General features: G+C 40.8%; 1 protein-coding gene across 1 annotated transcript; it reads right to left on the bottom strand.

Annotated features, from left to right (window-relative positions):
• Positions 1 to 10,234: 10,234 nt before the first annotated feature.
• Positions 10,235 to 17,995, bottom strand: LOC147387293 (uncharacterized). Its single transcript, XM_086421536.1, has 4 exons — positions 15,533 to 17,995; positions 12,822 to 14,026; positions 11,758 to 12,754; positions 10,235 to 11,668 (listed from the first exon to the last, which is right to left on the bottom strand). Exons 2-4 carry the CDS (start codon positions 14,022 to 14,024, stop codon positions 10,701 to 10,703), a joined length of 3,168 nt encoding a protein of 1,055 aa, XP_086277662.1. The 5' UTR covers positions 14,025 to 14,026; positions 15,533 to 17,995; the 3' UTR covers positions 10,235 to 10,700.
• Between the last annotated feature and the right edge of the window lie 6 nt (positions 17,996 to 18,001).

Here is an 18,001-nt window from a genome sequence, read left to right as displayed (position 1 = left end):
ATTAAGGATGTAATGCAATGGATTGGATTCGGTTCATGTATGCATTAATCAGTTTGGATCATATTAGGTACCTTTTTAAAAAAATTGGATCGATATTGGAGTGGTACTGATCCTTTGCCAACCCTACATAGAAGCTTTTCATTGAGATACGAATGAAAAGCATCTATGGTCTTGTACACATCTCCACATTTATAAAGTGTGAATTGAGGTCAATCTTGAGTCATGCCTTCCTTGGACACTACGTTTAACACTATGCTGACGTGGCAATGTGTAGAGAACTAGATTGTTTTCCTCGAGATACAAGGCGAAAAATTTATGGTTCTCTAGAGACTGTCACGCCTGCAATGTTGAACGCAATTTCTAGTGAAATTAGTCCTCCAAATTATTTTTATTAGAGTCATACCAAGCTAACCCCAAGAGATTGGCCTAGTGGCAAGTGGAGCCTTGATGGGCTCCTTAGGAAGGGTTGGTTAAGTGTTCGAAACAACAAGAAGCAATGAAATCCTTGGGACCATCCTCTAGGGTCCGATTGAGCCTTGACTCAACTGGTTGCAAGTAAGACTTTTCGAGGAGGCGATGCATGTGATTGCGGGATTAGCGTCACCAGAAAGATGGGGATACCCACGATAAGCTAAAAAAAAAATTCATACTAAACTAACTTCTTGGACATTGCGTTCAACACCGCATTGACATGGTAGTGTGCAGAGAACTATAGATTTGTTTCCTCAAGATATAAGGGAAAAAAAATCTATGATTCTCTATATACTACTACGTCACTGCAATATCCAAGAAAGTCGGTTAAGTATTTTCTTTATTATTATTATTAGTGTGGGGCAAGGCAATTGGCCTCTTAATGCACCTTATATTGGCCAAACCATATATATCACACAAGGATTTTCTAATAGCTTACTTACAAGTCCTCACTTATGTCTCATTGACCAAAACATTCAATCAATCCAATATTTTTAACCTTAATATATGTACACTTGTTCCTGTTAGTAAGTATAATTGGGACAATCAGGCTTATACACAGAAAATTAGTCAAATGTAATCTACCATTTTTGGTTGCTTAAGCAAAATAGTTCTGTGGGTCATGTGCAATTCATTTTGATGGTCACATCAATCTTGTTGGCCATGCACACATGATTTTCCCCATTGGCCAATTACACTTGAGTCGATGATCCCGCATACCCTGACTGATTGATTCCCTTGGCCAACTGCATTCGACCATGATGACCACATACAGAAGGCCCTATTGGTTGTGCACATGTATTTAGCTTCTTTGGTCACTTACATTCTGTTGAGTTACGTCTTCTATTCTTGATGTTGGAGAGTTGTCATGAATTTAACCCAGGTTCTTGATGATCCGTTAACGACCTGTATGACCTGGAATTTTGGACACAGTTGGTTTGGGTTTTGATCTGATCCATTTTATCCTCTATGTAATCCTAAGTATATTCTTTCTTAAGTGTACAAGAAAGAGAAGAAACCCTAGCCGCATCATTAGAGAAATACTAGAGGGAAAGAAAAGTTGTAACCTGCTTCTTCGATTGATTAATATAGTGAAACTGCCGCTTTCACCCATGGACATAGGTCAATTCTGTCTGAACCACATATATCTTGTGTCTTGTATGATAGTTTCTGTGTTCTTGTTCATTTTATACTAAAGATCTGTGTGTTTTTTCCAACACATTCTTTATTGAAAATCAAATATATTCCCATTGATTGCACACACACTGGCTTTCAACAAATGCCCACAGTATTTGGAAGTGCTTCCAGACACAAAAAACCACTTGTAGACATCAAAATTGAAATGGGTCTTCATCGTTTTCCAAATTAGCGAAAGTCCCTTAAATTAAAATTGGGCCCATAAATCCAAATTGAGTCCATTAACTGGGTATGTGCTCCCTACAAACTCGGGTTTTGGGCTTTCGCAGATAAAGCCCATAATCTAACAAATTCAAGTGATCCACACATTAAGTATTGGGCTTTACACCCAAACAAATGTGTTTGGCCCAATAATGATCCATAGAATCCTTAAAATGGGATTTGGACAAATTTAGCCTTTTAAACAATCAATTAAACCTCTTTAAATTGGGGTATAATTGGAAAGCTAAATTATTTTAAGTCTATAAATACAAGAGCCTCTCTCATTGAGAGGGGATGGATCACTTTCTCTCAGAAGACAGAAGCTCTCCCTCTAGAGAAGAAGAAGTTCTCAAGCCCTCCTCCAGAGACAAAGCAAGGTTCTTCAGAGATCCGGACTCCGACTAAAGAGAAGATCAAGCATAAAGCCCTTCTCCGGAAGCCAAGAAAACCTTCTCAACCGATAAAGCGCGAAGCCCGGAGAGAAGAAAATCTACAGAAGCCTCTACAGAAGATCAAGCACAAAGCGAAAGCCACCGTTCAAGCAACCTTCTCAGCCGATAAAGCGCGAAGCACGGAGAGAAGAAAAGCTAAATACGTCATCACTATTTTGTACTTGACTGTTAATCAGAGGAAACACTGAGATCTGTATCCACATTTCATCAAAAATCAATAAAATCATTTGCGATCATATTTCACGAATCTCGAGGTAGATCCGTAGAAATTTATTGTCGACAAATTTCTTTCACGGATCCCGAGGTAGATCCGTAGAAATTTATTGTCGACAAATTTCTGGCACGCCCGGTGGGACCATCTCAACCTCTCATCTTTCAGTCAACTACAAGAACATCACCTAAAGCATCAATGGCATCTCGCAACGTCAACGCTATCGCATCTGCCATTACTGAGAAAGGTAAGAAAACCCTTTCTTCCAATCTTGAATCTGATCAAGTTACTAGTCGCGATCATCATGTGACACGAACAAAGACAAAACTGGTGGAATCAAGCTAATGGAGCCTCTCCAGCATCACTCCAAGAAACGTGCCACGAAAACGGCACTTACCACGAAAGAATCATGGGCGGACATGGTAGAAGACGACTTGTCAGATTCTGGATCTGATTCGAAGTCAAGCGAGGGATCATCTAGATCTTTATCGATCACTTCTCCGTCACAAACTCACACATCCATCAGAGCAGTAATGACAGCTGGCGCACTAACGATGGAAGAACAAGTTGCTCAGATGGCAGACACCATCAAACAAGTTAACAAAAGCAATGGAAGAAAAAGATATTCAAATTGCAACTCTCGCCAGCCGTTTGGAACAGAAAGACAAAGAGAATGAGTCGAGTGCTGGACCCTCACATCCTCCAGGATTCACCCCTGAAGCATACATGGCTCCGCACGAAGAGGAACAACGAGCAGACTATTCTGGTTCACGAAAAGCTACTCGAGATCCACCACAAGGCTCTGTTGCTTCGCTTTCCGTTCAACAACTGCAAGCAATGATTACTGACACCATTCGTGCTCAGTATGGGGGCATGCCACAGTCCTCATTGGTTTACTCCAAACCTTACACTCAACGTATCGAACAAATGCGTCTTCCAGCAGGATATCAACCACCAAAATTCCAACAGTTCGAAGGAAAAGGCAATCCAAAGCAACATATTGCCCACTTCATCGAAACTTGCAACAACGCCGGTACATTCGGAGACTTCATGGTGAAACAATTTGTTCGCTCCCTCCGCGGCAATGCGTTTGATTGGTACACTGACTTGGAACCCAACTCAATAGACAGTTGGGATCAACTTGAAAGAGTGTTCTCTCGGCCGCTTCTACAGCACTAGAAGAACAGTAAGTATGGTGGAGCTTGCTGCCGTCAAACAAAGGAAGGATGAACCAGTCATTGAGTACATAGAACGATGGAGAAATCTTTCCCTCAACTGTATGGATCGACTCTCCCAATCTTCTGCGATCGAGATGTGTGTTCAAGGGATGCATGGCAACTCCTTTACATCTTAAAAGGAATCAAGCCACATACTTTCGAAGAGCTAGCTACTCGAGCCCACGACATGGAGCAGAGTATAGCTGTGCATCAGACTCCACGACCAAGCGAGCCTCGAAGGCAAGAAAAGAAGGATGGCAAGTCCTTCAAAACCAAAGAAGTCTTGTCTACCACTACCAGCAAACCTGTTAAGATCACAGGTAAAAGAAGAGAAGATCAGCCACGAGCTGATTCAACACAAGAAAAAGGAAAAGCTTGGAAAAACTCTCAAAGAGCTTGAGGCAAAAGAGTACCCTTTTCCTGATGCTGATGTCTTGGGCATGTTCGAAGAGCTACTGAAGTTAAAGCTCATCGAACTTCCAATATCCAAACGACCTGAAGAAGTAGGTCGCAACAATGATCCGAGGTATTGTCGTTATCATAGGGTGATTAGTCACCCAATTGAAAAATGTTTCGTCTTCAAGGAGAAAATCATGGATTTGGCACGTCAAGGGAAAATTGAACTTGACTGTGCCGAAAATGTTGCTACTTCCAACATGACCTCTGTCACTTTTGGATCTTTTGATCCAATACTCTTGACAAGTCAGTATGCTACGCAGATTCCATCTCCTCAAATCACCAAAATTTTACTTCAACCATCACAACTCATATCCGTACATTCCGATGTTGAAAAGGCCCATCCCACGCTGGGGGCAAGGCCATATCAAAGAAAAATCATCACATTTCCTACCTCAATTCAACAAGGACCACAATCTCATTCGGCTTCAAATTCAAAGTCGAGTATCTCACAGTCTACTTCAGTCGACGACGAAGGGTGGACGGTTGTCACTTGTCGAAAAAGACGTCCTACATACATGCCAACTCTTTCTGCTCCAAAGCCAAAGAGAAATAGAAGAAAGTCAAAACCAAGTACAGGGTCAAAGAAACGAAAGAAAGCAACAAAGAAGAAGGCTTTCCGAGTTCCACCTGCAGATCCCGAAGACATCCTTCAGCAACCTCCTCGTGTGCCAGTCACACTTCTAGAATTCTTACCCAAGAAGCTTTTAAAGGAAGTCTGCACGGTTTCATGTCATCAAGTAGAAGCAGAAGTGCTAGAAGATGATGTCGGTAATAGGTCCGAAGAACATCCTACTGCTTCCAGTAATGGAGATCAAAGACTGAGAAAGACAATAGCACTTCGGAAATAGAAGATTCGCAAGTCGACTTGGATTTGTCCAGTGAATTCCAAAAAGTTCAGCTTACTTCAAAGCAAAGCTCGACCAATTCAAAATAGGAAGTTCAACCTGACGTAAATCCACACAAGACAGTATGTGTATGGCCACAATCACCTTTACTGACGAGGATCTCCAATTAGGGTCTCGACCTCATAATAGGCCTCTTTATGTTACAGGTTATGTGAGGGAAACTAAAATTCAAAGAATCCTCCTGGATTGTGGTTCTGCGGCTCAACATCATGCCAATTCGTACTATGAAACAGGTTGGCATCTCATCGGATCAACTTGCTCGCAGTAAGTTGATGATTCAGGGCTTCAACTTGGGAGGTCAAAGAGCGATTGGCATGATAAGAGTCAAGCTCTCTATTGCAGATTTGGAGTCAACAGCGCTTTTCCACGTGATTGATTGTAACTTCATTCACTTACTTATCACTTCTCTTCTCGGTCGACCATGGTTACATGAAACTGGAGTAGTACCATCCACATTACATCAATGCTTCAAGTATTACCAAGATGGTGTGCAGAAACGTGTAATAGCCGAAGATCAACCGTTTGACAAGGCAGAAACGTATTTTGCAGATGCAAAATTCTATTTTGAAGGGGATGTCATTCAAGAAGCATTTCCAGTTTCGGTACCTCCTTCGAGTAAGCAAAAACCTGACAAAGGAAAGTATGCTATGAATGACGCCGATAAGATTTCTCCCGGTCCTCCGCTTAAGAAAGAACGTAGTAAGAAACAAGAACCAGAAACTCAACAGGTCGAGGTGAGTCAATCAATGGTAGACGCGTCATCCACAATTGTGTTGCCAACCCCAATGCTTCGTTACGTGCCGCAATCGAGACGGAAGCCGGGACAATCACCTTTCGAAGAGATTTCTTCAAAGACTAAACTTCCTGTCTCTAAAATCGAATTGGAGACGTTGAAAGAAGAGTTAACCTTTCCGGTTACACCTCTCCAAAAATCTTACGTAGTAAGGACACCCGTGAAAAGTATTATCCCAGCTACATCAATCACGAACAGCATCGCGAAGGTTGAGTCTGAAAGTTGGTTCGGTCCTAAAACTTCAAAGTTATTCGAAATTGCTGGTTATGGAAAAGGTGAACCCGTACGATTGGGCGAACTACTACCAACTGATCAAATTCATGGTTTGACTGCAACACAAGTCAAACTCGTTCGAGCTGGAGAAAAAGTTTCATTCACACGAGCGGGACTAGGTTATACGTCAGAGCTCCAATCAAAATTTCTAAGATGAAGACGGCTTCTTCACAACATACTACAGTAGAGGTCATCGATGAGTCTGTAGAAGAAAACACCAGTTCACGAATATCGGTCTTTGATCGAATTGGTGGCCACATCTCGACCACGTCGGTATTTGATCGATTGGGTGCTTTAGATGATCGTCATGATGTAAAAATTCATAAATCTCGTGCGTCTGCTCTATCTAGACTTGGTCAAAAGGTTGGAGTAAAAATACGAAGAGAATCACGACATCACCGAAGCAATGAATAAACATATGGAGCATAAAGATAGTAGTGGCTTGCATAGCGCTATTCCATCTCGCATGAAACGACAACAAGCAGCTTTAGAAGTCTCGATATCAGATGCATTGATTGTGAAGCGACGCACCATCATCCTCACAAACCAAACGGGTAACAACCAAACTTCAGCTGTTGGAACAAACAATTCTGAAGATGTTGTTTCTGTAAATCATATTACCATTGAGGAATTCCCTGAAGAAGATTCTACTTCGTCAGATGAAGAACTGGAAAGTGCTCCACCGATCTTTGAAGAAGGCGGACAGGCCACTGTCGACGACCTAAAAGAAATAAATCTTGGGACAATTGAAGAGCCGCGACCCACGTTCGTCAGTACTCTTCTAAACCAGCATGAAGAATCTGAGTACCTCAAGTTGCTACAAGAGTATAGAGATGTATTTGCTTGGACTTACAAAGAAATGCCAGGACTTGATCCAAAGATCGCTGTTCATCAGCTCGCAGTTAAACACGGAGTTCGCCCAATAAAACAGGCACAACGTCGTTTTCGACCAGAGTTGATACCACAAATTGAGACAGAGGTCAACAAGTTGATAGAAGCTAGCTTCATCCGAGAAGTAAAATATCCAACCTGGATTTCCAACATAGTTCCGGTAAGAAAGAAGAATGGACAAATTCGAGTATGTGTCGATTTTCGCGACTTGAATAATGCATGTCCAAAAGACGATTTTCCGCTTCCAATCATAGAACTTATGGTTGATGCAACCACAGGACATGAAGCTTTGTCTTTCATGGATGGATCTTCTGGTTACAATCAAATTCGAATGTCGCCAAAAGACGAGAGCTTACAGCCTTTCGTACCCCAAAAGGTATATATTGTTTACAAGTTATGCCTTTTGGACTTAAGAATGCTGGTGCCACTTACCAGCGAGCTATGCAGAAAATCTTTGATGACATGCTACATGACAAAGTCGAATGTTACGTTGACGACCTAGTAGTAAAGTCCAAGAAAAGAGAAGATCACTTACAACATCTACGTGATACCTTCGACAGATTACGGCGGTATCAGCTCAAGATGAATCCATTAAAATGTGCTTTTGGAGTTACCTCAGGTAAATTTTTGGGATTCGTGGTTCGGCATCGTGGTATTGAAATCGATCGAAATAAAAATTGAAGCCATTCAAAAAATGCCGGCACCAAAGAACATTCATGAACTCAAAAGTTTACAAGGTCGACTTGCCTACATTCGTAGGTTCATCTCAAACTTAGCTGGGCGTTGTCATCCCTTCAGTCGATTGATGAAGAAAGATACATCATTTGAATGGGATGAAGCTTGTGAGAATGCTCTTAAAAGCATCAAGGAGTATCTTCTCAAGCCTCCCGTTCTTTCTGCACCAATTCCTGAAAGGCCACTGATTCTCTATATTAGTGCACAAGAAATGTCACTAGGAGCATTGTTGGCTCAAGAAAATGATGAAGGAAAAGAAGGTGCACTCTACTACTTGAGTCGAACTCTTGTTGGAGCAGAAGTAAACTATTCACCCATCGAGAAGACATGTTTAGCGCTCATCTTTGCCACAAAGAAACTCCGGCACTACATGTTGTCGCACACAATCCGACTCACTGCGCGAGCTGATCCACTCAAGTACATCATGACAAGGCCAGTCTTGTCGGGAAGACTAGCTAAATGGGCCCTTCTCTTATCAGAATTTGAAATTATTTACATCCCTCAAAAGGCTATAAAAGGGCAGGCGTTAGCCGATTTTCTTGCTGATCATCCTATTCCGGCTGAATGGGAATTGTCTCACGACTTGCCCGACGAAGAAGTATTCTCTATTGATGTGCTTCCAGCTTGGAGAATGTTCTTTGATGGCGCAGCTAGAAGAGATGGAGCGGGGGCAGGTGTAATTTTTATCACCCCACAAAATGAAGTATTGCCATTCTCGTTTGTCTTGACGAAACTATGTTCAAACAATGTTGCAGAATACCAATCGTTGATAATTGGTTTAGAACTCGGGCTAGAGATGAAGTTACACCAACTCTATGTGTATGGGGACTCACAACTTGTCATCAATCAACTCTCAACGGAGTATGACGTTCGAAACATGAATTGGTACCTTATCACCAGTATGCTACACAACTTCTAAGTCAATTTGAAGATACCATCATCAAACACATACCAAGAGCCGAAAACAAGCAGGCTGACGCTTTAGCTAGTCTTGCTGCAAGTTTGGCTATGCCAGAGGGAGAGACAATGAGTATCCCTATCTGCCATAGGTGGGTACTACCTCCTTTGATAGAAGAAAATTGCGAGTCGCATGAAGCAAACATCATCGAAATAGCCGAAGTCAAAGATTGGAGACAGCCACTTATCGACTATCTACAGCATGGGAAGCTGCCAGACGACTTAAAGCATAAAATCGAAATACGTCGTAGGGCACCTCGATTTTTATATTTCAACGATAAGTTATACCGTCTCTTTCGACGATATCTTAATGAGATGTCTCGGAGATGATGAAATCCGAGATGCTTTAGAAGAAGCACACTCTGGAGTGTGCGGTTCACATCAGTCAGGGCCGAAACTCCATCACAGTCTGAAGAGGATGGGATTTTACTGGCCAACTATGGTGAAAGATTCTTTAAACCATGCAAAGAGGTGTAAAGCTTGTCAATTTCATGGAGATTACATTCGTCAACCACCGGAGCCATTGCATCCTACAATCGCATCTTGGCCCTTTGACGGGTGGGGACTTGATGTCGTTGGACCACTCCCAAAATCTTCAAGGCAACATCTCTATATCCTCGCCGCAACAGATTACTTTTCTAAGTGGGCAGAAGCAGTTCCCCTTCGAGAGGTCAAGAAAGAAACGGTTGTTGACTTCATCAAAAGTAATATCGTCTTCCGTTACGGCATTCCACGATATATCATGACAGATAATGGGAAATCTTTTAGCAATACGCTGATGGATCAATTCTGCATGAAGTTCAACATTAAGCAGAGATGTTCTACAATGTACAACGCTGCAGCAAATGGACTCGCCGAAGCCTTCAACAAAACTCTTTGCAAGCTTCTTGAGAAGGTTGTCTCAAAATCGAAAAAGGATTGGCATGAACGAATTGGAGAAGCATTATGGGCATACAGAACCTCATACCGCACCTCCACACAAGCCACACCTTACTCATTGGTTTATGGAGTTGAAGCTGTTCTCCCATTGGAACGACAGATACCTTCATTAAGAATTGCGATTCAAGAAGGTTTGACCTGCGATGAGAATGCTAAGTTACGTCTGGCTGAACTTGAAGCATTGGACGAAAAAAGATTGGAAGCACAACAACGGCTAGAATGTTACCAAGCCCGTTTGTCACGTGCATTCAATAAGAAAGTTCGACCACGTTCTTTTCAAGTTGGCGATTTAGTTCTCGCTGTACAACGACCAATCATCCTCTCACACCGTTCTGGAAAGAAGTTTGATCCGAAATGGGATGGGCCTCATGTAGTGAAAGAAGTATACACTAATGGTGCATATCTTCTTTAACACCAGAAGGATTACGTCTTGGCCCAATAACGGGAAATTCTCAAAGATACTATGCTTGAAAGAATACGCTCCCCAGCACGAGCCTAAACTGTTTGACAACGCTCCCCAGCACGAGCCTAAACTGTTTGACAATGCTCCCCAGCACGAGCCTAAACTGTTCGACAATGCTCCCCAGCACGAGCCTAAACTGTTCGACAATGCTCCTCGGCACGAGCCTAAACTGTTTAGCAATGCTCATTATCGTTCGAGCTTAAACTACATGATACTCCTGACCCGCATGAGTTAAAACTGTGAACGGACCAAAAAAAAAAAAAAAAAAAAAAAAAAAGAATTGAGCTCGCTAGATTGAAAACCCGAGAGGGCGGTCTAGGCAAAACTTAGAGCATCCATCTGAACTACGTTATGGTTTGATCCCGTTTTTGGGTACGTAGGCAACCTGTAAAGTTACTTCAGGTTCAACCACATCAACAAAAAAAATATATATACTCGTATAAGGAAAAGGGGGAATTTTATTAATTTCAAATGAAGTGAACAATGATATAGTTTCCTAAGTCCTATACAGTAAAAAATAAATAAATAAATAAAACTTAATATAAAGAAGTAAGGTTCCAAAACTTCTTCTTCAAAGACTCTCTCTCGGCTTCGCAAGCAGCTATTTCATCATCATCAATGATTGGAGCATTAGATAAGCGAGTACACTCCGCTTCAACAGTAAGTAGAGCCTCCTCCTCTTCCTGAACTTGAGTATTAAGAGATTCTTTAGAAGCAGCGACTTGTGGTAGCATTTCTCTGATCTGAGTCAACTCAGTTTCTATCTCAACTTCTCGTTTAGTCAGTTCAACTTCTTTATCTTTAACTTCAGTCAATTGCGTACGTAAACTATCCACTGATTGACGTTTTAGTTGAGCTTCTTGATCTAAGACAGATAGCTGAAGATCCCTATCATCTGCTGACAAAGATGATAAAACCTTCTCTCGTCTTGAAAGATACGCTTCTACTCCAGTTATAAGTGATTCGAAGAAGTTAGCAAAAGGCATAGGATCAGTTCTGAAAGCATCCTTGAGAGAAGAAATGATGGCAGGCATATGAAGTGATTGCCATTCTCTTAGGTTGGAAAAACCGATATTAAGCATCAACTCAACTCTAGATCGAAGGAATTCATCACGAGCTCTATGTAATGCTTGTTGAACGCATAAGTCGATGTCACTAGCATGTAGAGAAGCTTGTCGAGTTTGGGTAGAAACAGTAAGCATTCCATGTGACTTCGGAACAATCACAGATGAACCAACCAACTTATTGGAAGTAGGTAAAGCTAATGCGATAGGAGCCGTATGTGTAGTGGAAGTTGATGGAGTGCCACGAGAATTCTGACGAGGACATGAAGAAATCTCGTCCCCATCACTCTTTGAGGGGTCTTCAGTAGCAATCAATTCCGAAAGCCCTCTACTAAGATGACTGACATTCAAAACATCTCCCATACCCGAGAAGGCAGGGAAGATTGGAAAATCTTCTGAGGCGAACAAATCGGCAATGGAATGTATATTGGTTGATGATTCTGCGAGATCAATTAAATCACAAAAGATTATACATTTAAAAAAAAAAAAACATGAAATTTCTAAGAAAGGAAAAAGTGTGTAAAGTTACCTTTCCTAGGAGACACATCATTCTCAGCTTCAGCTTCTTGCCTATCCGGAGTCACACTCGTATCTTTAGGTTTAGTCTGAACAACAGGCTTCAAAGAACTAACGGGACTTGATTTATGAACAACTTGTTCTACATCTACCCCAAGAATGTTGGCCTGTTCTGTTCGAGTAGTCGTTGGAGTCGGCAGTATTTTTTTGAAACGCAATTTCAATCTACGTTCTGCAATGACATTTTGCGTATCATCAATGCTAGTGTGTTCTATTCTTCTTTTTCGAGAAGGTTTTTGCGTGACAAGCAAAGCACGACGTGCCTCACGATCTTCAAATCCTTTTCTTTCATCAAAATTAAAGTTCGGAACGGAGACGCTATCTTCAAGAAGACGAAAATCAAGGGCATCCAAATGAGGTAGTACATCTTGAACCCACCAATCCCTATAACTCTTATCAAATTGCCGGTTCATGTCTTGCACTTTTGGAGGAATAAAAAAATTGACTCGACTTTTGGTCTGAGTCAAAGACAACCATAAACTGTATAACTCTATCCCATCCACGGATCTTGTGAAAGGAATCGGAGTTCCAGGGATACGTTGACGAAAGCCTTGTTGACGAGCAAACCTGTGAGGGCTATACATTTCCACCTCGTAAACATCACCATATCGAAACATAACAAATCCAGGACGACAGCTTATCATGAAAGCTTGAATTTCAGAAGGATCATCACCATCATCAGTCCGCATCCTTCTATGACCTTTTGGCGGCCAAATCTCTTCCGGATACCATTTAAAATCACTAGAATCCATGGTTCTTATCAGATTCCTTGCATCTTTAGCACTATCTTCCCAATAAAAGTATGAGTTGGAAACACCAGCTGTGCGAACCAAATACGGAGGTCCAAAGTCAGCATCAATGCTACCAAATACTCCCCGAGGAAAATGAAGTCCACCCCACCCAAATAAGTAATGAAGGGGACAATAACTCGTGGAGGCACCTACAACTTTCTGTGTTTTTCATACCCCAATAAGTCTGAGTTAGACCTTTGTATAAACAACACAGAAGTGGAGGTACCAAGCTGAACGTAGTACCTCGGGCCATCAATGCTGCCAGCCTTGAAGTACCTGGACGAATAACATCACCATTCTCACAAGGGAGAATAAAACGACACAACCACAAGGAGAGGTATGCAGCTGTCATAGCTTCATCTTCAACATTCTGATTTGCAAGAAAACCGAGCCTGATAAATGGATTTTCTCCCTCCTTACGACCCCCCTTAGCCAAAGAAACTCGAGAAGAAAAGGGTCTTTGTAATTTTGTTCTAGGGTATTGACGGCCATTACGATTAATGTAGAACGATTTTGCCCTTTCTTTATACTCTACTGTCAGACGAGGATTAGAAATTCGTTCAGCTTTAACATACCAGAAATCAAGCCACTCACTGTGACTAACATAGTCACACCCTTTTTCAAGAATCAGTAAAGCATATGCCTTGAACAGATACTGACAGGAAAGAGGAAGCCCTGAAATACTGTTGCAACCCATGAGTTCATTGAGACTGGGTACTACTTCTTCATAATACTCACCGGTGATAGAAAGCCCAGAAATCTTTTGCATTTCCCATAAAGAAATGCCAACTTCCCCACGACCTGTCACAAAAGTATTGGTTTCGGGACACCAAAACTCACACAAAGCCCGGTACATACCATTAGGACGACTGTACTCCTTACTAGCTGCAAATATAGCTTCACCAAGGGAAGCTGTCGACTTTCTGCTTTGTAGTTTATGGCTCACATCCAAACTCCAGTCCCAAAAACCACTAAGATATCGAATGTCGCCTCGAGGTTCAATATCCGAACCCCATCGAGTGAAACGTTGCATGATTTTCTGTGCCAAAACAGCCTGTGGACAATTAAGAGTTCGATCATGATGTGGAGGATGACATAAAGATGGCTGACGCTCCGTATCAATCTCATCTCCAGGAAGTAGGTCAACCGTTGAAGGATATTCACTCAAAGCTGCCAAATCAAGTGATGTGTCCCTTTCTGTATCATGTGCCTTCAAAGGACCAGTCATCGATGTATGCACTGCAAGTTTCAGCTCCATAGATGAAATATTTCCTCCTTTTGAATGACCAGATATCATAACATGGGGAAAACAAAGCCATTTTCCTTTCTGAGAAGGATCTGCATGGTCATCTACCCAACCTTCACGCGGTAAGCTTCGTTTGGAACGATTCTTATTCCTTAAACCTTTGGAAAGGGAGTCCCTAGCCATCTCTGCGAAATTTCAATGAAAAAGAAAAGAATAAACACATTTATTCAAAAAAAAAAAAAAAAAAGTCTTACTAAGTACTTGTGTCACATTGACTAAAAGTATATAAGAGTATGAATAAAAATCCATCATGTTCAATAGTGCTATGACGCTAGAGGTTAGCCAATTGACGTTTGTCCACTAGTTGACATTGTCCACTCTTAAGCACTAATGATAAATGACTGCTTTAGAGCTTGGCCAACTAACTGGACAAATAGATCGTCACATGGTTCTTCTATTTGAACAAATCCTGCTTCAAGTAATTTTTCAAGCCAATTGACGTTTGTCAGCCAGTTGACATTGTCACCTCTTAAGCACTACTGATGAACAGCTATGCTAGAGATTGGCCAACTGGCTGGACAAATAGCTCGTCGCATGGTTCTTCTGTATGAACAAATCTTACTTCAAGTGATTCTTTAGCCAATTGACGTTTGTCAACCGATTGACATTGTCCACTCTTAAGCATTATTGATGAACAATTGCTTTAGAGATTAGTCAATTAGTTGGACAAATGGATCGTCGCATGGTTCTTCTGTTTGAACAAATCCTGCTTCAAGTAATTTTTCTAGCCAATTGACGTTTGTCAGCCAGTTATCGTTGTCACCTCCTAAGCACTACTGATGAACAGCTATGCTAGAGATTGGCCAACTAGCTGGACAAATAGATCGGCGCATGGTTCTTCTTTTTGAACAAATCCTGCTTCAAGTAATTTTTCTAGCCAATTGACGTTTGTCAGCCAGTTGACGTGGTCACCTCTTAAGCACTACTGATGAACAGCTATGCTAGAGATTGGCCAACTGGCTGGACAAATGGATCGTCGCATGGTTCTTCTGTTTGAACAAATCTTGCTTCAAGTAATTTTTCTAGCCAATTGACGTTTGTCAGCCAGTTAACGTTGTCACCTCCTAAGCACTACTGATGAACAGTTATGCTAGAGATTGGCCAACTAGCTGGACAAATGGATCGTCGCATGGTTCTTCTGTTTGAATAAATCTTGCTTCAAGTAATTTTTCTAGCCAATTGACGTTTGTCAGCCAGTTAACGTTGTCACCTCCTAAGCACTACTGATGAACAGCTATGCTAGAGATTGGCCAACTAGCTGGACAAATGGATCGTCGCATGGTTCTTCGATTTGAACAAATCCTGCTTCAAGTAATTTTTCTGGCCAATTGACGTTTGTCAGCCAGTTGACGTTGTCACCTCCTAAGCACTACTGATGAACAGCTATGCTAGAGATTGGCCAACTAGCTGGACAAATGGGTCGTCGCATGGTTCTTCTACGGGTACATCTCTCATCACGCAACTCTTCTGACAAGTCAATAATGTTCGCCCCAAGCATGATTAACAAATATAGTCATTATAAAAATTAACGAACGAGCATGGCTTCCTAATTTCTTGATCAATGCACCCCTGTTGCAAATCATTGTATACAAGAACAAAGGGTATAAAAAAATGTAAGTTTGAGAGATTACCCTTTGGCAATAACAAAGAGTTAAGCTTTAAGATGTCGAGAAGCAATAACAAGAATCGAAGGTGTTAGTTGTTGAGATGCGATAAAGAAGACTGAAACTAGTAGTTGTCGAGATCAAAGTTGGTAATCTCCTTGCATCACAATCGATACCGATAGTTTGTGCTGTAGATCACCAATTTTATCACCATCTACTACAACTCTATGAATACCAATCTGATTTGCGGCACAACCATGACACTTCTATCTCTTCAAGGCCCCTGCAACATATCCAGAATGGGAAGAGTTTTTTTAAAAACAAAAAAACAAAAAACAAAAAAAAGAAGAGAAGAAGAAAAGATATAAAGTCATATGTTTGATCAATCAATTATGGGTAAAGATCATGGTTGTTTATTCATCTAAGAAGTATTGTTTCAAATGCTCACGGTCAACATGTGATAGGTTGCTTGTAAAAGAGTCGAAGACTCAAAGTAAGCCCTACGTCTAAATCTTTGTACCCAATCCCCATCCTCAACTACACTTGTTTGACCAACGAGGTGTCTTATATGGGGTCTGTTGTGAGTCTAAAAGTTTAAAAGGCAGGAGTTTCCTGACTATTTTTTTTCCCCTCACTTCAAAACAAAATAAAATAGGCAACTTTCTTACTTGTTCTCTATTTTAATAGAGAAACATACTTGTAAGCTTTGTTTCAAAAGCTTCTCTGATGGTAAAGTTTTGGGTAGTTACATGAGGCCTCATATGCTCGTTCTTCAACCTTCTCCCCCGTACACCCAACTAAATCACCTTCGCTTCCTCTTCATCCTCGTATTCTTAATTAGAAGAAGAAGACAAGAGTCTGTGTTATGGGTTGAGAAAGAATTCGAAGAAGAATTTTACTTCGCTGTTGATGTTGGGTCTATCGTCCAAGACAGAGAAAACGAAATCGAGTTGTCTGAAAAAAAAAAATCCATTTCGAAGACGATCGAAACGGACTCGTAAAGCTGAGTCTCAATAAGATTAAATAAAGAAAAAAAAGAGAAAGAGAAAGGAAAGAAGGAAACAGAGTATACCTACTGGTGTGCTGGTGTGCGTTGTTTTCTGGTTCTCATGACGGTGTTTTAAAAAAAAATAACTAAAAGAATAGGAGAAGAGAAAAGGGAATAAATAGATAAGAAGAGGTGGTGTTAGAAAAGGATTGAAAAAGAAGAGTTGGAGTAGGAGAAGGATTCGTGAAGTTTTGTTAAAGAAAGAGAAGAGATAAGCTAAATGATCAACGTGCTGGAAATTGTGTAGAGACGTGAAAAAAAAAAAAATAGAAAGTAAGCTAAGCTTACTAACTTAGCACAATTCAAATCTTACTAAAGTTGTTGCTGCCCCTTGATGTTCCCTCATCAAAATCTGCAAAGAAGAAAAAAGAGGACGAGACAAATAGTAGATGAAGAACCCTCTACAGCAGCCGTGTGCTCTATTCATAGGAGAAGAGTCCTTCTTGAACTGGCTGTTGGTATTTGGAATGAAGTGGAAAAGCTTCATCGAATATAGAATAAATAAATAAATAAAATTTTCTTATTTCGAACGAACTTCAACAGCCGCGTGTAGAAGAGGAGTCCTTCTTAAACCATCTGTTGGTGTTTGAGTAGAATCAAAAGAAGAGAGATGCATACATATGCTTGTTTACGTTGCGAGTAGTTACCGATGAAATAGTGGAAATAAGAAAATAGAAGAAGTAGAGTTGGAAGAGGAATGGGAGTCTTAGTGGCTGAACACAACAGAGACGTGAAGAAGAAGAAGTACAGAGGCGTAAAAAAAAAAAAAAAAAAAAAAAAAAAAAAAAAAAAAATCAGTAAAAAAAAAGGATAGTAAGCTAGGCTTACTAGCTTAGTAAGATTCAAATCTTACTCAAGCAATTTTCTCACCTTATGGCCCAATACACCTAAAGCCCAAATCATTGCCACATTGAAAGTGGTTGAGGTGGCCCAATACATCTAAAGCCCAAATCATTGCCCAAATTGAAAGTAATGGAGGTTAGAAGTACGTGCCAGTTTGTGATAGTTGGAATGATAAAAAAAAAAACAAAAAGTCAATACAGAAACATTTTAATGGGTTTTGTTCTTTAAAAATAAGAACTCAAGGGCTTTGATTGCATACTTCTCATGTACGTGGCACACCCAACCTTAGAGGATTAAGTAATTGGGTACAAATAACATTTTAATGGGCTTAAGTGAATCTAAGTCCAATTCTTATATGACACGTACCTACTACCAAAGCAATTTGCTAAGCCAAATTTGTGACGGGCCCTAACCTTCTAAGTATAGGATCCGAATTTCAAACTATTTGTTTCAATGAGACTCCGTCGTCATTCCTTACCAAATATATCAACAAAAAAAAAAAAAAAAATCAATAGAAAAGTTTATCTTTACCAAATCATGATGAATATAATCAAGGACACACTATCGTTAACTACGCATCCGACAATGTATCCTTGAGGGGGCAT

The sequence above is a fragment of the Akebia trifoliata genome, chromosome 13, assembly GCF_017979445.1.
Source record: "Akebia trifoliata isolate Shusen 1 chromosome 13, ASM1797944v1, whole genome shotgun sequence".
Taxonomy (NCBI): Eukaryota; Viridiplantae; Streptophyta; class Magnoliopsida; order Ranunculales; family Lardizabalaceae; genus Akebia; species Akebia trifoliata.
The sequence above is the reverse complement of the archived record's forward strand: the minus strand, read 5'-3'. Positions and strand labels throughout refer to the sequence as shown.

Coding starts and splice junctions, on each gene's coding strand:
- LOC147387293 (XM_086421536.1), bottom strand. CDS start 14,024: ATGGCTAGGGACTCCCTTTCCAAAGGTTTAAGGAATAAGAATCGTTCC. Junction 12,755..12,821: donor GAGGTACTACGTTCAGCTTG/GTACCTCCACTT, acceptor TGAAAAACACAG/AAAGTTGTAGGTGCCTCCAC. Junction 11,669..11,757: donor TGATGTGTCTCCTAGGAAAG/GTAACTTTACAC, acceptor TTGATCTCGCAG/AATCATCAACCAATATACAT.